Genomic DNA, 27,420 nt, shown 5'->3' on the forward strand with positions numbered 1-27,420 from the left:
TAGGGGGCATGGCTATTATGGGGTAGGTCCTTCAAGGATCACCCCACCCCTGAAGAATAGCCTACTTATTTGAGTACCAACACCTTTTTTGCTATAAAAAAAATACACTGACCAGTCTGAATATTGGTCAGTACTCGATTAACTTCTGGGTAAGCACAAATATCCAGATATTCCATTCCAGGAGCCACACATGCTCTGGCACTGAATATCTGAATACCTGGCACTGAATATCTGAATATCTGGGGTTAGTAGGTGATCAAAGAGAACTGATAACCTCACTAAGTCACTTCACCAACCTACTCAAATATGAAATCCCACCTTCTATAACTATCCTAATCGCTCCCTCCTTTCTTCCCTCTTCCCTTCATTGATCGCTACACATGACTAACTGTATCTAATATCCTGATATGACAATGTCAACAAATCTATGTAAGCCACATTGAGCCTGCAAATAAGTGGGGGAATGTGGGACACAAATGCAATAAAATAAATAAATAAATAAATCATCATATCCTAGATGATCACTGGATGATATGGTTTTGTATTAAAGTACGGACAGTGCTGATTCATTCAAAATGAGGGCCTTAGACTCCAGGAAAACTAACTTTGTCAAGATGGTGGGCAAAGTGAGAGTTTTATCTTATCCACAAGACCAAAAGGAGTGGAACAGGACCATGTTAACTCTAGAGGGGCCAGGGTGGGAGTATTGGTGCCCCACCGGACTGCACTGAATTTTATAATCTATGACGCTGCCCATGCTCCACCCAACCCATGACCCCAGCAATGACTACAAAAGTGTGCATGCATATGCCATTCTGCATACTTTTACACCTGGCATCAACTTTATAAAGCTCATTTTATGCATGTATATTTTTAAGAAAAAAACAGATATTCAATGCCGATCACTGGACATGGCCTGGCACTGAATATTCAGGTTTAATACCAACGGCAGACAGCAAAAGCGTTGCCTGCTGCTGGCTGAATATCGGGCACATTATGTTCTTGAGGAAAGAATAGTGAAGAGTGATTAAAAGAACCCAAAATATTAACAATGACCTATAAGCAGTGCATTTTTTCTAGCAAAAAGGGTGCCGGTATTCAAATGCCAGGCCACCCTTCAAGAGCTGGGTTATCACTGAGGGACCCACCCCAGAATAGTCAGGCCCCCTGCAACCTGTCACAGAATCTGTATGACAATGTGGGATACAAATGCAATAAATAAATGCAATAAATAAAATTGGTGTGTAGAGCCTGAGCTCTTTCATTAAAACTTGGGGGCCATGGGTCAGTTTTAGCAGATAATGGAAAAGGTGCCAGTACTCAGTACCCCCTCAAAAAAAGCCCTGGATATAAGAGTAATTCTAGAACAGGGTACTCACATTTATGCATCGCATTAGCGTGTACGTGTACAGAATACTACCACTGACACACGTATGTGGCAGCAAATCACCGATGCCAGAGCTTCCCAAACTGTGGGTTGGGACCCCAAATGGGGTCCCAAAACCTGCTTTTGGGGTCATGACCTAGGTGACCTCTATATAGGTGCATCATTATTCTACACCTCCAGAGGGTCACACCATTTTATTTGGCTGCAATCCTGGGATCACAGGCACAAAAGGACTGGGAAGCACTAGCCTAAGCACTATTCTGTAAGGGCACTAGTAAGTAGCTTTAGTGCATAAATACAAGGGGGCGTTCAGGAGTGACTTAATGGTCAATGCAGCAGGCCTTGAGCCCAGCATCCTGGGTTCAATTCACAGTGCAGCTCCTTGTAACCTTGGGCAAGTCACTTAACCCTCCATTGCCTTGGGTACAAAAAACAAGATTGTGAGCCCTCTAGGGACAGAGAGAACATCTACTCATAACATGTAATTGTTTTCCACCTTGAACTTGATGGGTTAAGCAGAATATAAATGCCAGAATTAAATATGGGCAGATTATGAGAGCAACATGGGTGGGACTGTCACTTACATGTGTAATTTGCAGAACAAAGTTAGACATAGCATTTAGGTGTCTGCAGTTACAGCAGCTCTATGGCTTATGCTAGTATTCTATAATGGAACCTGGACACCCAGATACCATTATAGTATAGGCTGTCACTGCATGGCATCAGGTGCCTTAAAGGAGGAACCCACTTACAGAATTGCCTCCAAAATGCTACAAGATCTGAAAATACATTCAAAATAAATAAACCAGGCTTTTATTTCCCACCTCTAATTAAGTGTATTCAATGTGTCTGCACCAAAGGTTTCACAACAGTCTGATCTTACGCAACGTGCTGTATTTTTTAGAAAAGGCTTCTTTACCTACCATGGTTCTGATGTCTGATACAGTCGTGCAATACTGCTCCAAAGTGTTTCTGAGCTCCCTCATCCTGGAAACAATAGAAACTGTGTCTTCTGTAGGGGTGCCAAAGATAAACAGCAAACGAACTGGGCAGGACAACATATGCCTGGGCATTCTCCTTTTCAGTGGAAGCTAAAAAACATGGGAAAATGTATACAAAAGCCATACAGGTTACAATAGACTCACTTCTTTAAAAAGTAACTTTCTTATATTCTAATTTAGCAAGATCTAGAATTCAGCAAGGGGCACTTTTACTAAAAGGTTGCTGCGTGGCAACATGCTTGCTGCTCACCAAACTAGAATTGCCGCAGGCCTAATGCAGGCACCGGTGGTTGTTCCACCCCCCGTGTGTGCCATTTCTGGCATGACATCAAATCAGGTCTGATTTTCTAGCGCAGGAGTTATCCAGCAGTAATGGGGCAATGCTGCCCCCAGGTAGTGGTAAGTGCTCCCCCGAAATGGTCAACAAATGTGAACTTAACTTACCGCACAGCCATTCCTTTTTCTGGCCTTTTCACCTGCTGTGGTAAAAGGGGCCCTGGCGTGCGGCAAAAATGGCTGCCACCACTAGCACAGGACCCCTTTTACTGCAACTTAGTAAAAGGGCCAATAAGGCCTTTACCTAGAGCATATGGGTTTACAGAAGAAAACTTAATTGTCTTCAAATAATAGCCTATTGGACAACCTAGAGAAGAAAATCAGTTGTCCTAATACAAAGTCACATAATTTGAATACCGGATGAAGATTACATCCTTTAGGATCAGTTACCAAGGACCATCTAACATTCTGAGTGCCAAAACAAAAACAAAAAAACCTCACCATCAAGCCTAATTACTGAGCCACATTTGTGGTTTATCATGTGCTTGAACAGTAACAAATATTAAAATTTTGCTGCAACAAGATTATCAGATTCCATTTACCTATCATTATACTTATCTCTAGATTGCACATTTTAAACTGAGTAGAGATGTCAGTACTCAGTCGGATCACCCAGAGTCTGGCCTGGTAGGTCTATGTGAAGTTAAATGCTCCATTAAAGGTTTGATATCAATATTATATAGATTCCTTAACAGTCCATCCAGTCTGCCCAACAGTCACACTCATTATCAATTCATAATTAAATCAACAATGAATGTGATATTATATACTTTATCCCAAGTTTTTCTTTGGCGTTTCTGGGACATAGACCGTAGAAGTCCACTGTTCCACCTACTGGTGTTGCTATCAAAGCTCACTCCAGCCTATCCAAATCCGTCTTATCATTTGCAAGACCCAGACAGTAAAAGTCTGCCCAGCACTGTCCTCGGTTCTAGCTACTGAAGTTGTCATTGAAGCCCTTTCCAGCCTATCCTAAACTGAATTGCCATATACAAACACAGACCTACAAAGTCTGCCTAGCATTGGCTTAGTTCTTCACATCTAGAGTAGCGGTCCAAGTGTCGCTCACACATCCACCCCCTGCAGCCATGTAAGGGTTTATTTTTTAATTTGTTTTCTACCAACTATTTTCTACATAGTGTTCCTCTATGTTCATCCCATGCCTTTTTGAATACCGTCACTGTTTTTGTCTCTACCACCTTGAATGAATGAATAATCCCCCCCCCCCCCCCCATCTTCTTTTGCATATTTACTGAAATCAACATCACGTGAATTTTTGATTTAGTTACACAATTGGTTGAGACTAGGATTTACATGGGGGACTTCCCATATTATTTGGGGAACATAATACTTACTCCTATACTGGAGGATCCAAATTGCAATTTATCTACAGTGTCAAATTATAGACCTGTAGTTTCCATTCTGCTACTAGTGAAGATCAGGAAAGGTACAGTTTCTCAACAATTGATGGATTATTTGGATAGATTCAACATTTTACATCAATCTCAATCTGGATTTAGGAAAATGTTTAACACAAAGACAGTGTTAGGTACCTTTGAGGGCCATAATCGAAAAGGGCATCCAAGTTTTTCTGAGGACGTCCTCTCAGGACATTCCTGCGATGGACCTGAGTATGACATTTGAGGCTAGCATAGAGGCTGGCACAAAATATTTTTAAAGTTCTTTTTTGAGGGTGGGAGGGGGTTAGTGACCACTGGGGGAGTAAGGGGAGGTCATCCCCGATTCCCTCCAGTGGTCATCTGGTCAGTTTGGGCACCTTTTTGGGCCTTGGTTGTAAGAAAAACTGGACCAGGTAAAGTTGTCCAAATGCTCGTCAGGGACACCCTTTTTTTTCCATTATGGGTCGAGGATGCCCATGTATTAGGGACGCCCAAGTCCCGCCTTCACCACGCCTCCAACACCCCCCCCCCCCCCCCGGGAACTGTGGTCGTCCCCGCGACAGAAAGCAGTTGGGGATGCCCAAAATCGGCTTTCGATTATGCCAATTTGGGCGACCCTGTGAGAAGGACGCCCATCTTCCGATTTGTGTCGAAAGATGGGCTTCCTTCTCTTTCGAAAATAAGCCTGACAGTCTCAGAAATTAGACCTTGGTTAGGGACAGGGACCCAAGTACTATTCATTCAGTTTGATCTAGCTTCTGCATTTGATGTTGTTGATTATAATATACTATTGTACTATTTAAATGAACTTGGAATTTCAGGACCAGTTTTAAATGCTTCAAGGGCTTTTTGACAACTACAGCGTATAAAGTGAAAATGAAAGATTTGTTTTCAGAGCTTTGGCAACCAAAATGTGGAGTCTCCACTGTCTCCTATACTATTTAATATGCTATTATCTTCCTTAGGTAAAAAATTGGATGAGTTGAGAGTATTTACATTTATGCAGATGATGTCAGCTTGGTAATTCCTATAATTGATACTGTAACAAAGCTTGGTTTAAAGATAAGATGCTATGTCGCTCATGTTCAAAAGAGAAAAACATTTCAAAAGAGGCACAAAGCGGCAGGTGCAGTGGCATAGCTAGGGGGCGCCAGGGGAGCGACCGCTCCCCCAAACGGACTTCTGACACCACTGGCACCTATTTTTTACACAATCCATCACATTTAAAACATGTGCCAGTGCCATCGGATGCCCACTCTCCGCTCCCCCAGTGCCAGGTGGTCATTTTTCATGGGAAAACATCCAAGTCATGATTTTCAAAACTCTGATTTGAGATGGTTTTCTCCGCAGTTCATCTAAATCACAAGGAGGCATGTTTGGGAAGGCCCACAATTTTGACTTTTCAGGTATAATGGAATAGGATAAAAATGTCTAGGGCGAAAATTGGGACTTTTTAAAAATCTGGATCTGATTCCATCACGACTAAGTCACAAAAAGGTGCTCTAGCCGACCACTGGAGAGATTAAGGCATGACTCTCCCTTAATCCCCCAGTGGTCAGTGACCCCCCCCCCCTCCCACCCCCAAAGATATAACAGTGACAGGCTCTTTCACAGCTTCAGATATTATGCCATTCCTATTAGAGCAGCAAACTGGTCCAGGAATAGGCTATTGGTCAGTGCAGTGGACTGTAGAAAGAGACCCAGGTCCTATATCCCACTTTTACTAGTGCACTTGTGGTGAAAATTGTGAGCCTTCCAAAACCCACAAAATACCAGCTATACCTATAGATAGGAGACATCTGCAGGCCTCGGGGTTATTGTACTGGTGTATAATTAGGTACAGTGGGTTTTTAGGTGTTTCTGGAGGGCTCACAATACAAAATAAGGGTGTTAAGGTGGGATTTGTACCTGGGTCCTTTTATGTGAACTCCACTACACTGACCACTAGACAGCCCCTCTGCTCTGCTGAGATATCTGTGTTCCAAAACAGCAGACTCCTTCCCAGCACTGTCTAAACCTTATCTAGGTGCCGAGTGAGATCCGCCACTTTCACACCAGGCAGGCATGTGGCCAAGGGATCCTCACATCCATCAGCCACTCAGCTATCTACGTGCCTAATGATTGAATCTCCAACTACAATGGCCATCCTAACCCTTCTCTCCTGGGCAGAAGCCTCTGAAGAGACATCCTCAGTGCAAGAGGACATTGCATACCCTGGAAGGCAGATCCTGGCAATAGGATCACTTCCTGGCTCTCCACAGTGATGCTGTCCCTTCAGGAGACCTTTCTTCTCTATGACAGCTCAAAGGTTGCCAGACTGAAGGTGGGACTTCTTTAGTATCCATACTGTTTCATTAGCACCAACACCACAAGTCAGGATCAGTCCATTCACAAATCTGTACCATAGCAAACTCTATATCTATTGACCCCCCAGATATGCAGAATGAACTTAGAAGTTCATCAATTTAGCTACCTTCTCATTATGGACCTATTCACAATGTTTGTTACTTCACAATCCCAAAATTTTACATTTCAGTCGTTCTGAGTGCTTTTGTTTCCCAAGAAACTAGCTTATTTCATCTTAAAGTTCTCACCATGGCTTACTTAGCAGCTAGTTACAAAGGTTTATTATTATTACTGTAAAAACAATGTTCAAGTCCTAACACATTTCAATATTTGAAAGTATTCTAGCTTATGTGGTTAGTGGCAGATGCATTTGTCCTTTGAAGCAACCTGTCTCATTTTACTGTGTACGCATTTTCCAGTGCAGTAATAATATATTGCAGTTGAATAGCAACAGAAAAAAGAACAATACAATCATTGTTTGCATTAACCTGTAACCTTTTGGGGAGAAACAGCCAGACAAGGAAGCTTATGGAGCTTTGTAGTAACCTGTTGAAACATAACTTACAGCCCAAATTCTGAAGTCATGGAACTGTTAAATATAGCAGCTTGCCTGTATTTGGCTATAATACTTGTCCTTCATATGTGTTGATTCTCCACTTGATAAATAGGAGGAGATATTTCAGGTTTTTCTGAATAGACATCTTTGGGAAGATGTCTAGAGATAAGAAACAAGTTATTCGCCATGGCTTGAATTAAGAGGTTCAGGGTGAGGAAGAAGCAGAACCACTACAAATACGCCCCCAAACTGGCCCTTTATTTGCAACCTCTGCCACATCAACCCAAACAGGTTTATGTGGTGCTGCTTTGATCTAGCTGTATTTCTGATTCCCTGTAGCCCGCCATGATCAGAATAATGCATAATCCTGTAGTTAAGTTTAGCAACACCTCTGTTTGTGTCTCACTGGGCTAATGAAAAACTAAGCATAGCCATAGGCATCAAAGCAGTTAATTGCACTTTGCAAAATATGACTCTGTCTCTTCAAAATTTAAGACACGGGATCTATTGCCAGGAGCACTTTTCTTATGGCCAGCTCAGAGAGCTTTACAAGAATAAACTGCAGCACATGATTCACCTGACAAACTAATTAATTGTATGAAATCATCAGTACAGTTTACACAAGTTGATTCCCAGGGGTGAGGAGTTCTCCTGTCAAACTCTGACTGTATAGATTAATGAAGAAAGCCAGAGGACTGACAGCAGATGAAGACCACTGGGACCAGTTAGTTTGCTTATTTTCCCAACTGGTAAACTACAATAGACCCTACTTTTTCCCATCACTAAGGAAAGATCTTCTGCAGGGTTGGTCCTACCACTAAATGAACTAAACCTTCCACCTAGGATGGCAGAATTTGGGAGTGTGGTGAGGTGTCAGTATGGCAAGATAGTGGCACTTGACAGCTGTTAGAGCAACAAGGAGAATTTCAGCACAGGTGCATACTAAAGGCCTGCTATATCCTGCCACCTCCAACAGAAAGTTTGTGTCAGAGAGGTGGAATGTATCAGGCCTTGAGCATGCAACTGTGCTCAAAACCCTGTGTTGTGCTCACAGCTCTTAAGTATCACAGGGCAGCTGGATACAGGTAGACAGGACAGTGGCGTAGCCAAGGGTGGGCATGGATGGGCCCAGGCCCACCCACTTTGGGCTCAGGCCCACCCAGTAGCAGCACACCTATGATGTGGCTGGCAGGGATCCCCAAGCCCCACCAGCTGAAAACTCTCAACAACTGGCCCTCCTGCATAACAGCCTTCCTTCTGATGTATTCCCGCCTATGTGGAAACAGGAAGTTGCATCAGAGGGAAGACTGTGGGGCTAATATGAGCAGTGTGTGTTAGTTGCTGCTCGCTGCCGATGAAAATCTGCTTTTAAAAGGTATTCGGGGTAGGGGGGATGTTTGAGAGACCAAATGGCACGCAGGCAAGAGAGTGAGATCACTTGTGGGACAGGGCGGAGTTCTTCTGCCCACCCATCTTGGGCCCAGGCCCATCCAAATATGGGTGTCTGGCTACGCCCCTGGGACAGGAGCAGTGGATGAAGACAGGAAACAGGCCTAGCCTGGGAAAGTGAAGAGGTGAGAGAGATGCTTGACAATGAGGTAGGGATAGGAAAGGGAAAATGCTCGACATCTGGAAATGGGCAAGAGAAGAGGAAAGAGGAAGAGAAAGGGAGGTGTTGGACACCAGAAGTAGACAAGAGAAGGAGAGAGACATTGCGTAGGGTAGGGAAAAGAAGGGTAGAGATGCTGGACATGGGGAGTAGGGAATGGAAGGGGACATGCTGGACACATAGCAGGAAAGAAGGAAGAGAAGGGAAAATGCTGGATATGGAATAGGAGAGGGAAGAGAAGGGGAGTTAGTGAGAGGCTGGGGAAGTAGAGAGAGAGAGAGAGAGTGATGGGAATTAGGAAGGCTGTGTGAAAGAGACAGAAATCTATAGATAGATACATTTTTTAATAAAAGGGAGAATGAGGACTGAACACTGAGGAAGGGTATAGTCTGAGTAGACACAGAAACAGAAAAATAAAATGGAAGAAATCTGAAAGTGAAAGATCAATATAAGAGATGGGTGTTGAGGAGGAAGTGAAAGAAGCAAAGAGATACAGCAATGGACAGGAGACACTGGGAATAGAGTTAAATCAAAGGAAAGCAGAATCCAGAAACTGGATACTCCGCCTATGCGTATGGCCATCTGTAAAATACATGCTATGTAAGATATGTACACGTATATGCTAGTATGCATGTATATTTATTTATAGCATTACCACCTTGTTTAAGGAAGTGTCTCTAACACTGGCACCTCGGATTCATAGTTTGTTTATATATTTATTTAGATTTTGCTCACACCTTTCTCAGTAGTAGCTCAAGGTGAGTCATATTCAGGTACACTGGGTATTTCGCTGTCCCTGGAAGGCTCACAATCTAAGTTTGTACCTGAGGTAATGGAGGGCTAAGTGACTTACCCAAGATCACAAGGAGCAGCAGTGGGATTTGAATGAGGCACCTCTGGATGTCAAGACTGGTGCCCTAACAACTAGGCCACTCCTCCACGCCACTCCATTAAATAAATAAATAAATGCTTGAAATCCCCCCCCCCCCCTAAAACTCTTCAAATGGAGGAAAGGAATGTTACCAGTGGTATGCTGGAAGCTTTAGTTCTTGGTCTGGTTCTTGTTAACAATTTTGTATCTGATATAGCTGAAGTGCTGTCTGGTAAGGTATGCTGCCTTGTGTATGATGCCAAAAATCTGCAATAAAGCAGACACCCCTGATAGTATGGATAATATAAGGAGGGACCTAGCGAAACTTGAAAGAATGGTTCAGAATTCAGCAGCTAGGATTTAATGTTAAAAAATGTGGGGTCGTGAATTTGGGCTGCAGAAACCTGAAGGAGTGGTACAGTTTAGGGGGTAAAGTAATTTTGTGCATGAAAAAGGAGGAGGACTTGTATAAGACTTTGGTGAGACCTCAATCAGAATACTGTGTACAGTTCTACAGACCACACCTTCAAAAAGATATAAACAGAATAGAGTTGATCCAGAGGGTAGCAACTAAAATTGTCAGTGGTCTTTGTCATAAAGCATAGGGGGGCAGACTTAATCTCAATAATGTATACTTTGGAAGAAAGGTGGGAGGGGAAGATATAATAGAAGCATTTAAATACCTACAAGGCATAGTGTTTATTATTCCTGAGATTACTTTGAGTGAACTTTAAAGATTTGTTATATGTTATTATAAAGTGTATACTTATATGTTAGCGACTTCCCTATGAGGAATGGCTAAAGTGTCTAGGGCTCTTCAGCTTGGAGAAAAGACGGTTGAGGGGAGATATGATAGAGGTATATAAAATAATGAGTGGAGTGGAGCGGGTAGACATGAATCGTTTGTTTACTCTTTCCAAAAATACTAGGACTAGGAGGCATGTGATGTACTACAAAGTAGTAAATTTAATACGAATCGGAGAAACTTTTTCTTCATCCAACGTGTAATTCAACTCTGGAATTCGTTGCCAGAGAATGTGGTAAAGGCAGTTAGCTTAGCGAGGTTTAAAAAAGGTCTGGATGGCTTCCTAAAGGAAAAGTCCAAAGACCATTATTAAATTGACTTGGGGAAAACCCATTGCTTATTTCTGGGATAAGCGGAATAAAATCTATTGAACTTTTTTGGGATCTTGCCAGGTATTTGTGACCTGGTTTCCACTGTTGGAAACAGGATGCTGGGCTTGATGGACCCTTAGTCTGTCCCAGTATGGCAATAGTTATGTACTTATGTACTGCCAAACCGACTATGTTGAGTGGTCGAAATAGGCCGCTTAAATAGTAGGCCTATGTTTGACAGTTAAAAAGTTAACTGGTTAGTGCTGAATATCAGCATAGCCAGTTAACTTTTTAGCGGCCAAAATTAACCCGGATATTCAATGTCGGTCTCTGGGAATGACCCGGCATTGAATATCCAGGTTTAACACCGGCGGCAGACAGCAAACATGCTGCCCACCACCAGCTGAATATGGGGCCCCTTTTATGCGTTTTCTAACACCCTAAACCATAGTGATTTGGCAAGTAAGACAATAAATTAATAATCTGCTAAGGAAACTAGGGGCCTGAAAAATACTTGGGAGGAGGACACAGGGCTGAAAGGTGGCCTAGGGTGCCTAATACCCTTGAATCGGTACTGTTTGTGTGATGAGCTCTATAGGAAAATCTTCTATCTCGTCTCCACATCCATATATATGTACAATTAATATCATGATGGTCCAGTATGCAGGGTAAGGAGTCAGTATTTTTTTAATTAGAGTGCCAGGCTACGTAATTTAACTATTATAATATTTGCTGAGTTTACCCAACAACTGCGGAGTTTTCATCTCTTTATTATATAGCCTGGGAATGTATGTTGCATTCTTTTTTTTCTTGAAGCAACAGCATGGCCAGTGTTCTGAGTGAGAGGATCCTTCCATCTTCATACCCCTAACTAGACCTCTGAGTGCCTGCATCAGGAGTCGAAATACCTTAAAATAAGCTTTACAAACTTTCAAATGCATGGATGAGAACACACTTAGAGGGGCATAATCGAACGCGAACGCCCATCTCCATGAGCGTCTATCTCCGAGAATGGGTCGTGAAGGGGCAGGACAAACCGTATTTTTGAAAAAAATGGGCGTTCATCTTTTTTCCGATAATACGGTTTGTGCCAGCCAAATGCATCAGATTTGTGTGGATTTGAGCTGGGCGGTATCGTTTTTCAGTGATAATGGAAACCAAAGGCACCCAGCTCAAAAACGACCAAATCCAAGGCATTGGGTCGTGGGAGGAGCCAGGATTCGTAGTGCACTGGTCCCCCTGACATGCCAGGACACCAACCGGGCACCCTAGGAGGCACTTGTAACAATTAAAAAAAAAAGTTAACTACCTCTGAAGTCCATAGCTCCCTTCCCTTGGGTGCTGAGCCCCCCAAATCCCCCCAAAACCCACAGCCCACAACTCTACACCATTACCATAGCACTTATGGCTGAAGGGGGGCGCCTAGATGTGGGTAAAGTGGGTTTTCGGGGCGGTTTGGAGGGCTCACATTTGCCACCACAAGTGTAACAGGTAGGGGGGATGGGCCTGGGTCCACCTGGGTGAAGTCCACTGCACCCACTAGCAACTGCTCCAGGGACCTGCATACTGCTGTGATGGAGCTGGGTACAACATTTGAGGCTGGCATACAGGCTGGAAAAAAAAAGTTTTTAAAGTTGTTTTTTTTTTTTGGTGGGAGGGGGTTAGTGACCACTGGGGGAGTCAGGAGTGGCCATCCCCAATTCCCTCCGGTGGTCAACTAGTCATTTAGGGCACTTTTTTGGGACTTGTTCGTGAAAAAAAAGGGTCCAAAAATAAGTGACCCAAATTCACGCTAAAAACACCTTTCTTTTTTCGATTATCAGCCGAGGACGCCAATCTCTCCTCAGCCGACATGCCCCATCAACTTTGGCCGTTTCAGCAACAGATTGCAGTTGAAGACGCCCAAATTCAGCTTTCGATTATACCAATTTGGGCGCCTACGGGAGAAAGACGCCCATCTCCCGATTTGGGTCGAAATATGGGCGTCTTTCTCTTTCGAAAATAAGGCGGTTAGTGAACTCATGAATGAACATTAAAAAGCAAGTAACTCCAAAGAATACAAAATAAGCACCCTGTGCTTAGCGGCTCCTGCATAGAGAATCAAGCAGCATTTCACATTTGCGTTTGAAAGGTTTTTAAGCTTATTTTAAGGTATTTCATTTTACTGTTGCATATTTGTGAGACTTGGATTTCCTCCTCTTGCTACTGGCTTTTTGAAATTATCAATATACCAGATATCAAACTCACCAGTGCAGCTCTGTCTGTGTCTTTCTCTGTCAAATGCACCTATTGTGGGCTGTAATACTTTTATTTAGACCACCATGAATGGATAGGGTGCTAGTATGTGAGCTTTCCCAATCCCAGATCCCACAGCAAGGATCAAGTAAAGAAGCAAGCTGATTATACTGTACAATTAGCCAGAGGGTTTCACTGAGTGCATTTTACATTAGAGAATGACACGGGGATGGGGACAGAGCTTGAGGGGACGGGGACAGATCGGACGGGGCGGGGATGGGGACAGAGCTCACGGGGATGGGGACAAACTTTGTCCCCATGTCATTTTCTACTTTGAAGCCTGTTAATGAACTGGACTGTTATTTATGTTTGAGTGATGCAGACAACGATATTTTGATTTTTTGGAAAAACAAGCAAATATGCTGGCCAGAACTAGCAAAATTTGCATAGGGGATCCTGTACATCCTGCTACCAGCACATCTTCTAAGAAGATATCTTCTATTGCTGGAAGGACTGTAGAAGACAGGAGAGGTAGATTGAATCCTGAGACTGTTGATGACTTCACAGATTTTAAAAATCATAACAGTGCTTCATAGGCATATTTCTCCCCTCTATGGCACACAGAACGAGTTGTATTTTGTACCCCTGGACATTTTAACAGGGTGGATTAGGATTCCTTGGGGTAGTAGAAATCAGATATTGTTGGGGTTGGAAGGATAGAGGGTGGTGGTGAGGAAGGTTCCTATGGCTGCTCGCTGTTATTACTGTTTTCTATTTGTAATTTATATACAATAGTTGCACAGCATATTGTTCCTTTTTATACTTTAATAAGAAGATTTAAATATAAAAACATAATTGTTCGAGGCTTCTGCAGATGAGGACATAGCCCATGGGGACGGGGCGGGGACAGGAACAGAACCTGCGGGGATGGGATGGGGCGGGGACGGAGACAGGGCCTACGGGAATAGGGCAGGGACAGAGGCATCACTCCTGCTTCCTACCAGGTATGGGGTCTAGGGGGTGGACCTCCACAAGACCACACCCAGTGCATCCCAGGATGCACTGAGTTGGGTGGAGCACTGCCATTTTGAAGATGGTGCATGGAGAGGCAGGAGTGAGTGGGCATCACTCCTGCTTCCTACCAGGTATGGGGTCTGGAGGGTGGACCTCCACAAGACCACCAGGACAATTTGTGATTGGGGAAGGGGGTCAGGCCAGGGGGGCCAATGGACCATTAGGGCATTTTGTGATGGGAGAGAGAGGGCCAGGGAGGCCACTGGACCAGAGGGCAATTTGTGATGGGAGGGAAGGGGCTGGGCCAAGGGGGGTCCACTGGCCTACCAGGGCATCTTTAAAAATTATATTAGGGGAAGTGAGGACTGATGCTCAAAATGGGTCGAGTAGGGAGGGGGGGCAGTTTTGGGGGGCCAATGCAGCAGGGTGTCACTAGACACCTCTCCTTTCAAATAACCCTTCTAACGCTGCCCCAGACCTGGCAGAAAGTTTCTCACGCTAAACGAGCTTGAGAAACGTTTTTTTAAAGCATTGCTGCAAGATGTATAATGACTGCATTAATATGCATTTAAATTTATTTATGTATTTAATTATTTGGATTTTGCTCACACCTTTTGTAGCTCAAGGTGAGTTAAATTCAGGTACACTGGGTATTTTCCTCTCCCTAGAGGGCTTACAATCTAATTTTGTTTTTGAATATTAATGCAGTCTGTGCTAATGGTTTCAGCAAGCGTACTGAAACCATTAGAGCATTTGGTGCACAATGTGTGCACAGATCCAGTGCTAACCACATAAGAATAGGCGTGGAGGGGCATAATCGAAAGGCGTGCCCAAGTTTTCCTAAGGACGCCCTCGCAGGATGTCCCAGCGAAGGGGTGGGAAAGGGAAATGGGACTTGATATACCGCCTTTCTGAGGTTTTTGCAACTACATTCAAAGCGGTTTACATATATTCAGGTACTTATTTTGTATCAGGGGCAATGGAGGGTTAAGTGACTTGCCCAGAGTCACAAGGAGCTGCAGTGGGAATCAAACTCAGTTCCCCAGGATCAAAGTCTGCACTAACCACTAGGCTACTCCTCCACCTGTATTATTGAAACAAGATGGGCGTCCATCTTTCGTTTCAATAATATGGTCGGGGACGCCCAAAACTTGACATTTAGGTCGTCCCTAAAGATGGTCATCCTTAGACTTGGTCGTTTCTGATTTTCTGCGATAATGAAAACTAAGGACGCCCATCTCAGAAACGAACAAATGCAAGCCCTTTGGTCATGGGAGGAGCCAGCATTTGTAGTGCACTGGTTCCCCTGACATGCCAGGGCACCAACCGGGTACCCTAGGGGGCACTGCAGTGGACTTCAGAAAAAGCTCCCAGGTACATAGCTCCCTTACCTTGTGTGCTGAGCCCCCCAAAACCCACTACCCACAACTGTACACCACTACCCTAGACCTTATGGGTGAAGGGGGCCACCTAGATGTGGGTACAGTGGGTAGTGCTACAGAAAAATAGTAGTAGTAGTAGTAGTAGTAGTTTCTGGTGGGTTTTGAAGGGCTCACATTTACTACCACAAGTGTAACAGGTAGGGGGGGATGGGCCTGGGTCCGCCTGCCTGAAGTGCACTGCACCCACTAAAACTGCTCCAGGGCCTGCATACTGCTGTCATGGAGCTGGGTATGACATTTGAGGCTGGCATAGAGGCTGGCAAAAAATATTTTTAAAAACAATTTTGAGGGTGGGAGGGGGTTAGTGACCACTGGGGGAGTAAGGGGAGGTCATCCCTGATTCCCTCCAGTGGTCATCTGGTCAGTTTGGGCACCTTTTTGTGGCTTGGTCGTAAGAAAAAAAGCACCAGGTAAAGTCATCCAAGTGTTCATCAGGGACGCCCTTTTTTTCCATTATGGTTCAAGAATGCCCATGTGTTAGGCACGTCCAGGTCCTGCCTTCGCTATGCTTCCAACACACCCCCGGGAACATTGGTCGTCCCCACGACAGAAAGCAGTTGGGGACGCCCAAAATCGGCTTTCCATTATACCGATTTGGGCAACCCTGTGAGAAGGGTGCGATTTGTGTCAAAAGATGGGCGTCCTTCTCTTTCGAAAATAAGCCTGATACTGGGTCAGACCAATGGTCCATCTAGCCCAGTACCCTGCTTCCAACAGTGGCCAATCCAGGTCACACGTATCTGGCAGAAACCCAAATAGTAGCAACATTCCATGCTACAATCCCGCCATCAATAACAGGCTATGGACTTTTCCTCTAGGAACTTGTCCAAACCTTTTTAAAAATCAAATACACTAACCACTGTTACCACATCCTCCCGCAGCCAGTTCTAGAGCTTAACTACTCTGAGTGAAAAAATATTTTCTCCTATTTGTTTTAAAAGTATTTCCATTTAGTTTTATCGAGTGTCCCCTGGTCTTTGTACATTTTGAAAAATCAATTTACTTCTACCCATTCTATACCACTCAGGATTTTATGGCCCTCAATCATATCCCCCCTCAGACTTCTCTTTTCCAAGCTGAAGAGCCCTAACCTCTTTAGCCTTTCCTCATATGAGAGGCATTCCATCACCTTTATCATTTTGGTTGCTCTTCTTTGAACCTTTTCTAATTCCGCTATATCTTTTTTAAGATACAGTGACCAGAATTGAATGCAGTACTCAAGCTGAGGTCACACCATGGAGAGATACAGAGGCATTATAATATTCTTGGTCTTATTATGCATTCTTTCCTAATAATTCTTAGCATCCTCTTTGCTTTTTTGGTCACCACTGCACACTGGGCAGAAGATTTCAGTGTATTGTCTACAATGACACCTAGATCTTTTTCTTGAGTGCTGACTCCTAAGGTGGACCCTAGCATCAGATAACTTAATTTGGATTATTCTTCCCAATGTGCATCACTTTGCATTTGTCCACATTAAATATCATCTCTCATTTGGATGCCCAGTCTTCCAGTTTCCTAAGGTCTTTCTGCAATTTTTCACAAACTGCATGTGTTTTGACAACTTTGAATAGTTTTGTGTCATCTGCAAATTTAATCATCTCACTCGTTGTTCCATTTTCCAGATCTTTTTTAAATATGTTAACAGCACTGGTCCCAGTACAGATCCTTGCGGCACTCCTCTATTGACCCTATAGATGGCTGCTATGACACAGGGGCATAGCCAGGCAACAGATTTTGGGTGGGTCTAGGCAAGAAGTGGGTGGGCACCAAGTGTTCTCCTCACCCCCACCAAAAAAATATCTCAGCTGGTGGGAAAACGCTTCTTTCCACCTTGGCAGTGCAGCAGGAATACGCTGAAAACTGAGCATGAGCAGGTACCGGTATTGTGGAGAGTAGCGTTTTCGTTACCATCAGAGGGAAGTCTTCAGCTGGTGGAGCTTGGGATCCCCACCAGCTACCACTAAACGTGTGCTACTATTAGGTGGGCCTGAGCCCTAAGTGGGTAGGCCCTGGCCCACCCAGGCCCACCTGTGGCTACGCCACTGCTGTGACAAAATTCAAGCATGCTTGGAAGAAATGTACACAATAGTGATATAAATAGGTTTGCAGACAAAAGGGAAGAGGTGATAAGGAGAAGACAAATGGAGGTGACCTACAGGTGTATTTTCAAAGCTCTTAGACTTACACCCCTATTCTTGTAACCACAACTCCATTGCTCACTGCCCTATCATGCATCCTTGAACTGCACTTGTTGTCTATCTGCTTATCTTATGTAAGCCACATAGAACTGAGTTCCCAACTTGGATGATTGTGGTAACCTATGGAACTTTGTAAGTCTAAGGGGTCCTTTTACTAAGGTGTGCCGAAATATGGGCTGCACTAGTGTAGGCGTGTGTGTTCGGCGGGTGCAGATCCATTTATCAGCATGCCTGTAAAAAAGGCCTTTTTTAAATTTCTGCCGTAAATGGGCGTGCGGCAGAATCAAAATTGGAACTTGTCCATTTGGGTCTGAGACCTTGCCGCCAGCCATTGACAGTGGTAAGGTCTCACACGTTAACCGTGTGGTAATCATCTACACGTGTAGAATGACGATTACCGCCCAGTTTCTGCCATACGCAGCTTAGAAAAAGGGTCCCTTTGTGCTTTGAAAATGAGCCCCCCATTGACACTGCAATAGCCAGGCTTTAACTGAGTCAGTGCTAACAGGTTTCTGCGGTCAGATATTATCCAGCTAGGTGCTAAGGAGAAACGAAAGGGAGGAGAAAGAAAACACAAGGGAGCACCAGAATTCATCTGAGTTTCACCAACAGGTTGTATCGATAAAATTGCATGCTGGCAGGAAGAACGCTAAAGTTGATCTGCTTTCTTCCTTAAGAGAGGAAGCATTTCAGTGCAGCTGACTAATGACATCCAAGTTCAGGTGCTGCTATAAAGCAGAGGCATCTATATGCAAAGCACTTTCTAGGTCAAATAATTTAAATTGGAAACCGAGTCTGACAGGGAAAAGGTATAAGGGAGTCGATATTCAGTCGGCAGCGCTCAGCATTTCACTGACCGCCACTGATGTTATGCCCAGAAATTCAATACCGAGCCATATCTGGGCTTTGGCATTGAATTTCTAGGTTTGTAGAGCCAGCTAAAGCATAGCTGGTTAAGTGCGATATTCAACACTTAACGGGCTATGGGACACCATATAAAGATAGAACTGACTTTTATGTGATCCTTTTTTATGTGGTAAACTTGGCCTGTTAAGTGCTGGATATTGGCACTTTACTGGCAAGGTGCTGACTCCACCCCTGTAACACCCCCAAAAAAGCTAGTTTTGAGTTTGGTGCTAACTGGACATCTTCAGCAGCACTAAAGTTAAATCACTTTAAATATCAACCCCTAAATCTTTTACTTGTTGTGGGACATAAACTTAGGGAAAGGGGGATGGGATTTGATATACTGCCTTTCTGTGGCTACAATCAATGCACTTTACATGTTATATACAGGGTACTTATTTTGTACATGGGGCAATGAAAGAGAAAGGGAAATGGGACTTGATATACCGCCTTTCTGAGCGGTTTACATATATTCAGGTACTTATTTTGTACCAGGGGCAATGGAGGGTTAAGTGACTTGCTCAGAGTCACAAGGAGCTGTAGGGTTAAGTGACTTGCCTAGAGTCCCAAGAAGCTGCAGTGGGAATTGAACCCAGTTCTCCAGAATTAAAGTCCACTGCACTAACCGCTAGGCTACTCCTCCATTTATGGTTTTTAGTTTAGCCTTGGATTTCCAGGTTGATGTATCTAGATATCAGCTTCTTCAATGAAATCCAGTTTAATCTAGTGTGAAGCATCACAAAAAATGGCCTATGGATCTCTGTTTACTCCATTATCAGCTGCAAAGGACATCTGCTTTTTAGTTCTTGTAGTTAAGGGCAAGCATAGCTGCTGCTTTCTTTTCACAGATTTTCCTGCAGTTCATTAATAATCTGATTCAGGAAATGGCCCTCTTTCCTAGGGGGAATGGAGTCTAGAAAGTCTACACAAAACATATGGTAAAAGTAAAACTGGGTTTATTATTTCTTTTTAAATGACCTAAACAATAAAACAGTACAAAGAAAATCCTGCCTAGTGCAGTGATTTATCTGAAAGCTCATTATTTTGCTAGCAATTAAAATGTGAGGCATTTGCAATTGTACTATAAATTTCTGTCTTCTTATTAAACTATGGCTCTGTGGTCAGACTTAATAGAAAGGATGCTCTAATTGGAACTGCTCTAATAATCTGGATTTATATAGCAACAAGATCTGGTGGAATGCTTTGAGCAAAGACAGATGATCTGACACCACCTACGAAAGCTTTTGTAAAAAATTTCTATAGCAACAACATCTGGTGGAATGCTTTGCGCAAAGACAGACGACATGACACCACCTACGAAAGCTTTCGTTAAAAAAACCTGAAAACGTTTTTATACAAGAAATTTCTGTTGATCGATGTGATTTAGATCAGTGTTGCAAAGCATACCCGATAATCAAATGATGATCATGTATCCCCACCCTCTCCCACACAGGACCTCCTTATTCCCTATGGGCTTCATGACTCAAACCAAGGAATAGTTTACTCTAAACAAAATCTCCCCCTCCCCCACCCCTGTTCTTGTAACCACAATTCCATTGCTCACTGCCCTATCATGCATCCTTGACCTGCACTTGTTGTCTATCTACTTATCTTATGTAAGCCACATAGAACTGAGTTCCCAACTTGGATGATTGTGGTAAACCAATCCAATAAAATTAAATTAAAAACATCATCTGTAATTCAGTCCTCCATGTAGTCAACAATGGCTTGACACATTTCTACATTAATATTTCAGGAAAAGATTGCAAGGAACAGGAAAGAACAATGGGATGGATGAAGAAAGCCACTACGAGCAGAAGCATGCAGTTTCTGTGAGGTGTATACGTACATTACTGGGCACACACACCCTAATTCTATCATTTGCATGCTCAAATTTATGCTTAGCATATGCGCAATTTATAGAATAAGGTCAGTTGTGCATGCAACTTAATTTAATACTTAGCTATTAGTTGGAGTTAATACTAAATTACTGGCTTAAATTGGAGTTAATTTGTACTAATTGGCACCAATTAGCTATTGCATGTCCAATTGTCCTTAGTCACTTTTCTAGAGGCTTTGAACGCAAATTCTATTTCACCAACTTCCGGGGTGCGCCTAGGAGTTAAGTGTGCATGTTACAGGATAGAAGGAGCTACGCACCTAACTGCCAACAGTTAGACATGAGCACTTATACCAGGCTTTGACTTGGCATAAGTGAAGTGACCGTACCTCCCCCTCCCCCATACACACATACATACTAAAGGGAGGGATTTTTGAGACACAGGAGAGGAAAATTCTCTGGTCAAAATGATTTTTAAAGGCAAATTTATTCTCTCTGGCTCAGGTGAATTGTCTGAGGGAGAAAGACAGCATTTTAACTGCCATTGTGCTCTGGCAGGGTTGCCAGATGGGAAGAAATTTCCCAGCACAACCCATGTCCAAAAAGAAGCCCAGATATGCCCAAAGGGCTATCTGAGTGTGTGTGTGTATGGGGGGGAGGGGTCCCACCTGTGCAAGCGCACTCGACTTTGCCTACTCTTCCCATAATGCTGCTGTACTAAATGTGCGTTGTGCTCGAGACTCCAGTCCAGACCACCAGCGTGATGATGAGTCATCAGCTAATGACCTCATCAGCTAATGACCTCATCACCCACTTCTCCTCCTATTGGTCAAATTTGGAGATGGCAGAGGTGGGTAGTAACGAAGTACTTGTACTTTGTTACAGTACTTCATGAGTGGGCGGGGTACAAATGTAATAAAAATAAATAAAATAAATACTTAAGTACAGTTGGCAGTCCTTTTACTTGTAACAAGTTACTTTATTTATGCAACACTTTTTATTTGTAACGAGTTACATTTAAGGTGTACTTTTGTACTTAGTAACAAAGCATAAATCTGAAAAGTAGTTAAAAAAAAAGTATTTGCCATCTCTCTGCTTCTCCCCCTCTACAGGATTTCCAAGTGAAGACAGATATGGCTTGCAGCTCATTGGGCCCAAACTTCCAGGCTTGCACTAATAAACTACCATGGGAGACGTGTGGGACCCGAATCTGCAGTGTCGCTACTGCTTCCTGCACCAGGCCTGCCTCCCCTGATGTATACTTAGGGGACTGGTGCAGGAAGCACTAGCAGTGCTACAGAGAGCTGGTAGTATATTAGTGTAGGCCCAGTGGAGGTGCATGGGAGGGAGGGAGGGAGGGAGACTGTACTGCAGGGATGCAATGGATAGGAGAGGAAAGGGAGAGGAATTAGACAAGACTGGATGGGTGGGGAGGGAGATAGAGATGGGGCAATACTGGATATAAGGGGGGAAAACAGATGCTATGGGCTGGAGGAAAGAGAAATTGGGCAACACTGGATCGGTGGGGAGGGAGAGAGAAACAAAGCAAGACTGGATGGGAGGGGAAGGAGAGAGCGTGACAGAGAGATGGGGTAATGCTGGATAAAGGTGGGGGCAGAGACATAGGCTATGAGCTGGGGAAAGTGAGGGAAACTGGACAAGACTAGATAGGTGGGGACATAGGAGTCAACTTTTCAGAATGACTGGAGATGCTAAACCCAATAGAAATTACCCCTCCCTGGACACAGGGTTTGCTCAATATTGGGGATGCTCAAGCACCCACAGAGCTGGAACAGATCAGTGTTGGAGTTGGTTATAGTGGAAGAAGTAAAGAAGACAGGAGAAAAAAATGACACACAGAGAGGAGACCCTTGGAAAGAGAGTTTAAGAAGACAGGAAAGCAGTAACCAGAGATTGGGAATAACAAAATTGGAAAAACTTAAATGGCCAGACAGCAAAGGTAGAAAAAATAATTTTATTTTTAGTTTAGGATAAAGTAATGCAGTAACTGTGGTAGTCTACGTCAAAAGTTAATAAATAGAAATAAAAGAAAAAAAATAAGATGGCACCTTTTTATATATATACTAGTAAAAAAAGGTCCGTTTCTGATGCAAATGAAATGGGCGCTAGCAAGGTTTTTATCAGAGTGTGCACGTTTGAGGGAGAGTGAATGTGCGAGTGTGTGTGTGACTGAGAGAGAGTGAGAGTTTCCCCCCTCCCCTCTCTCCCCCCTCCCCTCTGCCCTCTCTCCCCTCCCTCCCCCCTCCCAGTTTCGGAGAGCAGTGTTTGGTAATTATGCAGGATTCCTGCTGTGTTTTTCACTGTTTGTCTTTGTCAGGATTCCTGCTGTGTTACAGAGAGAGAGAGGGCGGGGCAGACACTCATGGGGAAACCGGATATCTACACCATTTCACACTTCCGGCTGGAGGCTTCATTTAGAACGTTGGTGGTGCCTTTTATATAGAGAGATTTTTTGACTGACTTTCGGAGACCAAAACCTACTTCTTCAGGTTCAGACAGTACAGTAATGTAATAGTACGCTTGTCCTGACTTAAGGAAGAGTTTTTCGCCTCCAAAAACTAATCAAAAAATGTTAATGTTAGTCTAATAAAAATGTATCACTTAATTTCTCTTTTTGTTTTATTTGTTAATTTTTAATGTAGCAATTGGAATATGTAAGTTTTTGAAATGTATATCTGCTCTCTTTATATTTTGCATGGTACAAAGGAATGTGTAACTGTTTCTGTTTTTTTGGTTTTGCACTGTATGCAGAGTATGGCTTCTCAGGGGTTCAGTTTAATTTTTGTCTACATATTTCTATTTTTATTTTGTGGTTACTTATTCTATATTTCACCTCTGTTCATGTTTGAAAAAGGCTGGGTATTCTGTTAGCATTAAGGACCCTGTTTACTAAGCCACGCTGTAAGCGTGCTAACGTTTTTAGCGCATGCTAAAAATTAGCATGTGCTAACACTAGAGACACCCATAGGAATATATGGGTGTCTCTAGGGTTAGCGCACAGTGAAAATGCTAGCTGCCTTAATAAACAGGACCCCAAATGTCTGTGTAAGACTGATCTGTACTAATCCAGCTTATTTTGTTTTCCAATATGTGTATTAATTTCTTCTGCCCACTGCAATGCACGGGGGGGGGGGGGGGGGGGGGGGTCTAGGAAGAACCTTGTATGACCCCCCCTGGAAATTTGCTTGTAAACTACTAAATTCTGTGGCTTAACTTGTTAATAATACTTTTTACTTCATAGTAAAAAGAGTACTTTTAAGAGCTGTACTTTATTACTTTTACTTGAGTATTTTTTTAATAGATTTTCTACTTTTACTTTACTACTTTTGAAGCCAGTACTTTTACTTTTCACTTAAGTACTTTTAAAAAGTAACGAACCTATCTCTGGGAGCCAGAATGAGGCTTGAGATGCACCAAGCCTCATTCCTGCTCCAAATTTGACATAGAGACAGAGCCAATCAGCCAGCTGATGTGGGGCGGGCTATGCGACCGCTGGACCGCCCAGCAAGTTGCAATCTGCAACTGGTGAAAATTGCCTGCAGCCAACCTTGTGCTCTGGTAGCAGCCCCTGTGGGTGAAATGTAACCAATTGAAAATCACTACAACACTGAGCTAAGGGGGGAGGAGGTGAGCAGCACAATGAGTGGATATGTGGATTTCTCACTGTAAGGAAACATAGACTACATGATCAATATTTACACACTTTGGGGATAGATAAATAAAGTTGAGGTTAATAATGCACACACAGTAAGTAAAGGTAACTGAGACTGATCATGGGGTAGGGAAACTCCTCATCAGAATATAAATGGAGTAGGCTAGCCATGACCTTTCCTGGGTTTCAGACTCAGGGTCATGTCTCTCTGCAACAGAGATTCTGTCTCAGGTCTCTGGCTCTTGGCCTTTTGGTTAAGAAGGAGACTTCCTTCCATTGTGGAAACCCTGGAATTGCAGGCCACAGGCTATAAGAGCTATGTCAGGCTCCTCCTGATAACAGCAGGAAAGCAGCCTTCGGGTGCATGGGCAAGGCAGAAAAATAGGTTGTTGAGGGCAGTGGCGTAGCTATGGGGGGCAAATTGGCTCTGGGGTGGCAGTCGGAAGCGGCGGTGGGGAGGGTCAGAAGCGGCAGGGGAGGGGCGGTGGCTGGGGGAGGCGGGCTAAAATGTTCCCCCCCTACTTTGGGCTCTGGCCCCCTGGTTGAGGGCAAAATTGGTGCCTAGGCTGAAAAGCTGAGCAGTCCTTGGGAGCAGCTCAGGGTGAGGTTCAGCAGCAGAGCAGCCCCTGGGAGCCAGCCCAGGTCAAGGCCTTTGGGGACACAGTCAGTGTCGTAAGGGGGACATAGATAATACTGCCACTCCAATAAAATGACTTAATAAAGGACCATGAAGAAGTGATTAAAGCCGCTACATTGGCAAGCAGACTGACTGGGTTCAAGAGTACTTGTTTAGTAGTTTGCTTATTGAGCACCATTCATTCAGAGGACTTAATAAGTTGATTATCATAAGCAAAGGTCTCAATGCTTCATATAAAATAAATTACAAATACTTTTTAACTTTTCAGTCAGCCTTCACACTGGTCTTTTTGAATTTTGTGGGGGAAAGGAAGGAAATCCCACTCACTAACAATTTTCTTCCACAGGTGGAGGCACCAGATGCCAATCATTCCAGGGCCCAAAGGATCCGGCCCAAGGAAGACCAACCAGGCCTGGACCCAGGGATGCCCACAAGGGGGCACTGCATAAATGTTCATGCCTACAGGCAGGAAAGAAACTGCAGACTTAATGCTAGTATCTATAATAGCTGCTCCATGTGGAACTGCCATTATAGAATTCACCCTTAACGTGCATCATCCCAACACCTAAATTTTGGGGCTCTTTCTTAAATCTATTATCTACCCCACAATGCACAAAGGAGTTCAGCATAGAAGGTAACTCATGTGAAATGCATGAGTGCACAGTACATTAAAATAGATGGTAATTAATCCATTAGGTATTCCACCGAAATGCACAGAAGCAAAGAGGGAATTTTAAAACACGCACAATACGAGAAATTTACCACCAGGTCCAAGGCAGCATAGATGAGTGAGTCGAGAGGAATTGATTCCAGTTTTTGGTACGTAATGTGAATTTTTTTCTTTTTTGTCTGTGACCTTAACAAGTGAAAAGACAGAACAGGAGGCAGTAGCTCTGTGCGCTTGTTCAAAGAACACAAAAGTGCCAGCATACATCTGTGCAGGAACTAAAATGTTGTTCTACACATAAATGTCCACCTCACAAAAATCTGTTATGCAAAACACATTTTTGGTAAGGCTAATATTTATGCACAGGACAACATTCTGGTTCATATGCGGATGTGCTGGCATTTTCGCTTTCTTTGGACATACGCACATTGAAGCTGCCCTTAAAGCAGAACCTTTGAGCACATGTGTCCGGCAGAGTTTCTCTGATTAGAAGGCAAGTTTGGTGTGCTTTGAATTTATATCTCAATAGCTTCCTGCATAGCCCAATTTATTTTCTCCCTAATTTCACAGTGGAAGCCATGCACTCAGCCATCGGCACACAGCTCTACCACATGGCTTTCTGTATTGGCCTCAGTGTTATTAATATTGTTCTTCAATTACAATTAGATAACATGATGCATTGGTGAGTGAAGTGAGTTGTCCAGAGTCCCAAAGATTCAGTGATAGAGGGAATCTGAATTTGCTTTTCAGGTGTTCTCTTAAACCACAGTTTTTTGATTTAATCATAACACTCTGCAATCACAGAGACACCAAGGTCCCAAATTTTGGCCCATCCCAAAGAGATCTACCACCACAGTGAGTGAAACTGAAGGCCAATGAGTGAAGTTTTCTAGTGATAAAATGCTAAATAGTAGTAGTAGTAGTGATGCACCTGGGGTATAAATTTGGAAATATCCATATGTTGTTTAATTTGCAAATGAAAGGAGCACCAAAAATTATTTAACTTCCTCTGGTTCAATCCCATATATAAAATGGATGCAAAATACGCAAAGAGAAACTTGTAAGTTGGTCCACAAACCCCCTCCTCCTCCCAAAAGTACCTCCTCATACCTCTTGTTTTACATGCATTCTAGGTCAATAGTGTGAGGACCCCTGACACAAAGGACAACAGTCTTGCATCTCCCTTCTACCTTCTTCCATGGTGAAGCATCTCTTCTGCTCGTTCTCCTCCCCTGCTCTATGGTCAAATCTCTCTCCCTCTCTTCCCTCCCTTTTCCTTATGGTCTAACATCTCTCCCTCCCTTCATGGTCCAGTATTCCTCCCTTTCCTCCCCTTGTGATTCAGTAAATCTCCCTCCCTTTCCCCTCCAGATCTAGCATCTCTCTCACTCCCTCCTGCATTCCACCTTAAAACTTGTCTTTATCACCAGAGGTCACTACATTCTGCTCTGGTGGAAATAGGAAGTTGTCTGAGAGTATGGGATGCGGCAGAGCAGAAGGAAGGCTCTGGGGCTAGTGGGAGGTAGCATGTATTAATCACTGCCACCCCCCAGCAACCACTCATGATAAAGATAAGTTTGAAGGTGGACTGGGGGGGGCGGAGAGGGAGATATGCTGGAGAATGGTGGGGGAAGAGAGATGCTGCACCAGGGAAAGTGAAAGACAGAGAAAATAAATTCTGGACATGTGGGGGCAGAAGGAGAAGGAGGGAAGAGAAAGGAACAAATGCCGAACAGCAGGGGAGTGTAAGAAGAGGGGTGCTTGGTATGTGAGCGTGTAAGGGCAGACAAATGCATGTGTCACATGCCTAATGCGTGTCTTGGTATCTCTGTAATTACGTAAATTAGCAGAGCCCCTGGGACCGGTAAACTTACTTTAAAAGCATTTATCCTGACAGCAAACTCTGCTATCCAGATAAGTGTCATTGGCCAGGTCTATCCAGTGATTTTCAACTGCATTATCTAGGTAGGGTTGTGGATAGAGCATGGGCAGTCTCCAGAGCTATCCAAATAGAAGCAATATTCAGATGGCTATGATGTTGCCAGCAGGGGAGTAGCCAGACTTCAGCAGGAGGGGGGTCCACAGCCCAAGGTGAGGGGGCACATTTTAGCCCCCCTGGTGCCACTGACCCCCCACCACCATTTTATACCCCCCCCCCACCGCCACCACCACCTTTGACCTCC

The 27,420-nt window shown here is 43.7% G+C and overlaps 1 protein-coding gene across 1 annotated transcript in view; it reads right to left on the reverse strand.

Moving 5' to 3' along the window:
• Positions 1–27,420, reverse strand: part of NIBAN1 (niban apoptosis regulator 1) — a 234,590-nt gene that overhangs the window by 81,042 nt on the left and 126,128 nt on the right. Inside the window, exon 5 of the mRNA XM_030205896.1 lies at positions 2,311–2,478. Within this exon, the coding sequence (XP_030061756.1) occupies positions 2,311–2,478 (168 nt within the window). The remainder of the gene's footprint in view (positions 1–2,310; positions 2,479–27,420) is intronic.

Source organism: Microcaecilia unicolor, chromosome 6, assembly GCF_901765095.1.
Source record: "Microcaecilia unicolor chromosome 6, aMicUni1.1, whole genome shotgun sequence".
Taxonomy (NCBI): Eukaryota; Metazoa; Chordata; class Amphibia; order Gymnophiona; family Siphonopidae; genus Microcaecilia; species Microcaecilia unicolor.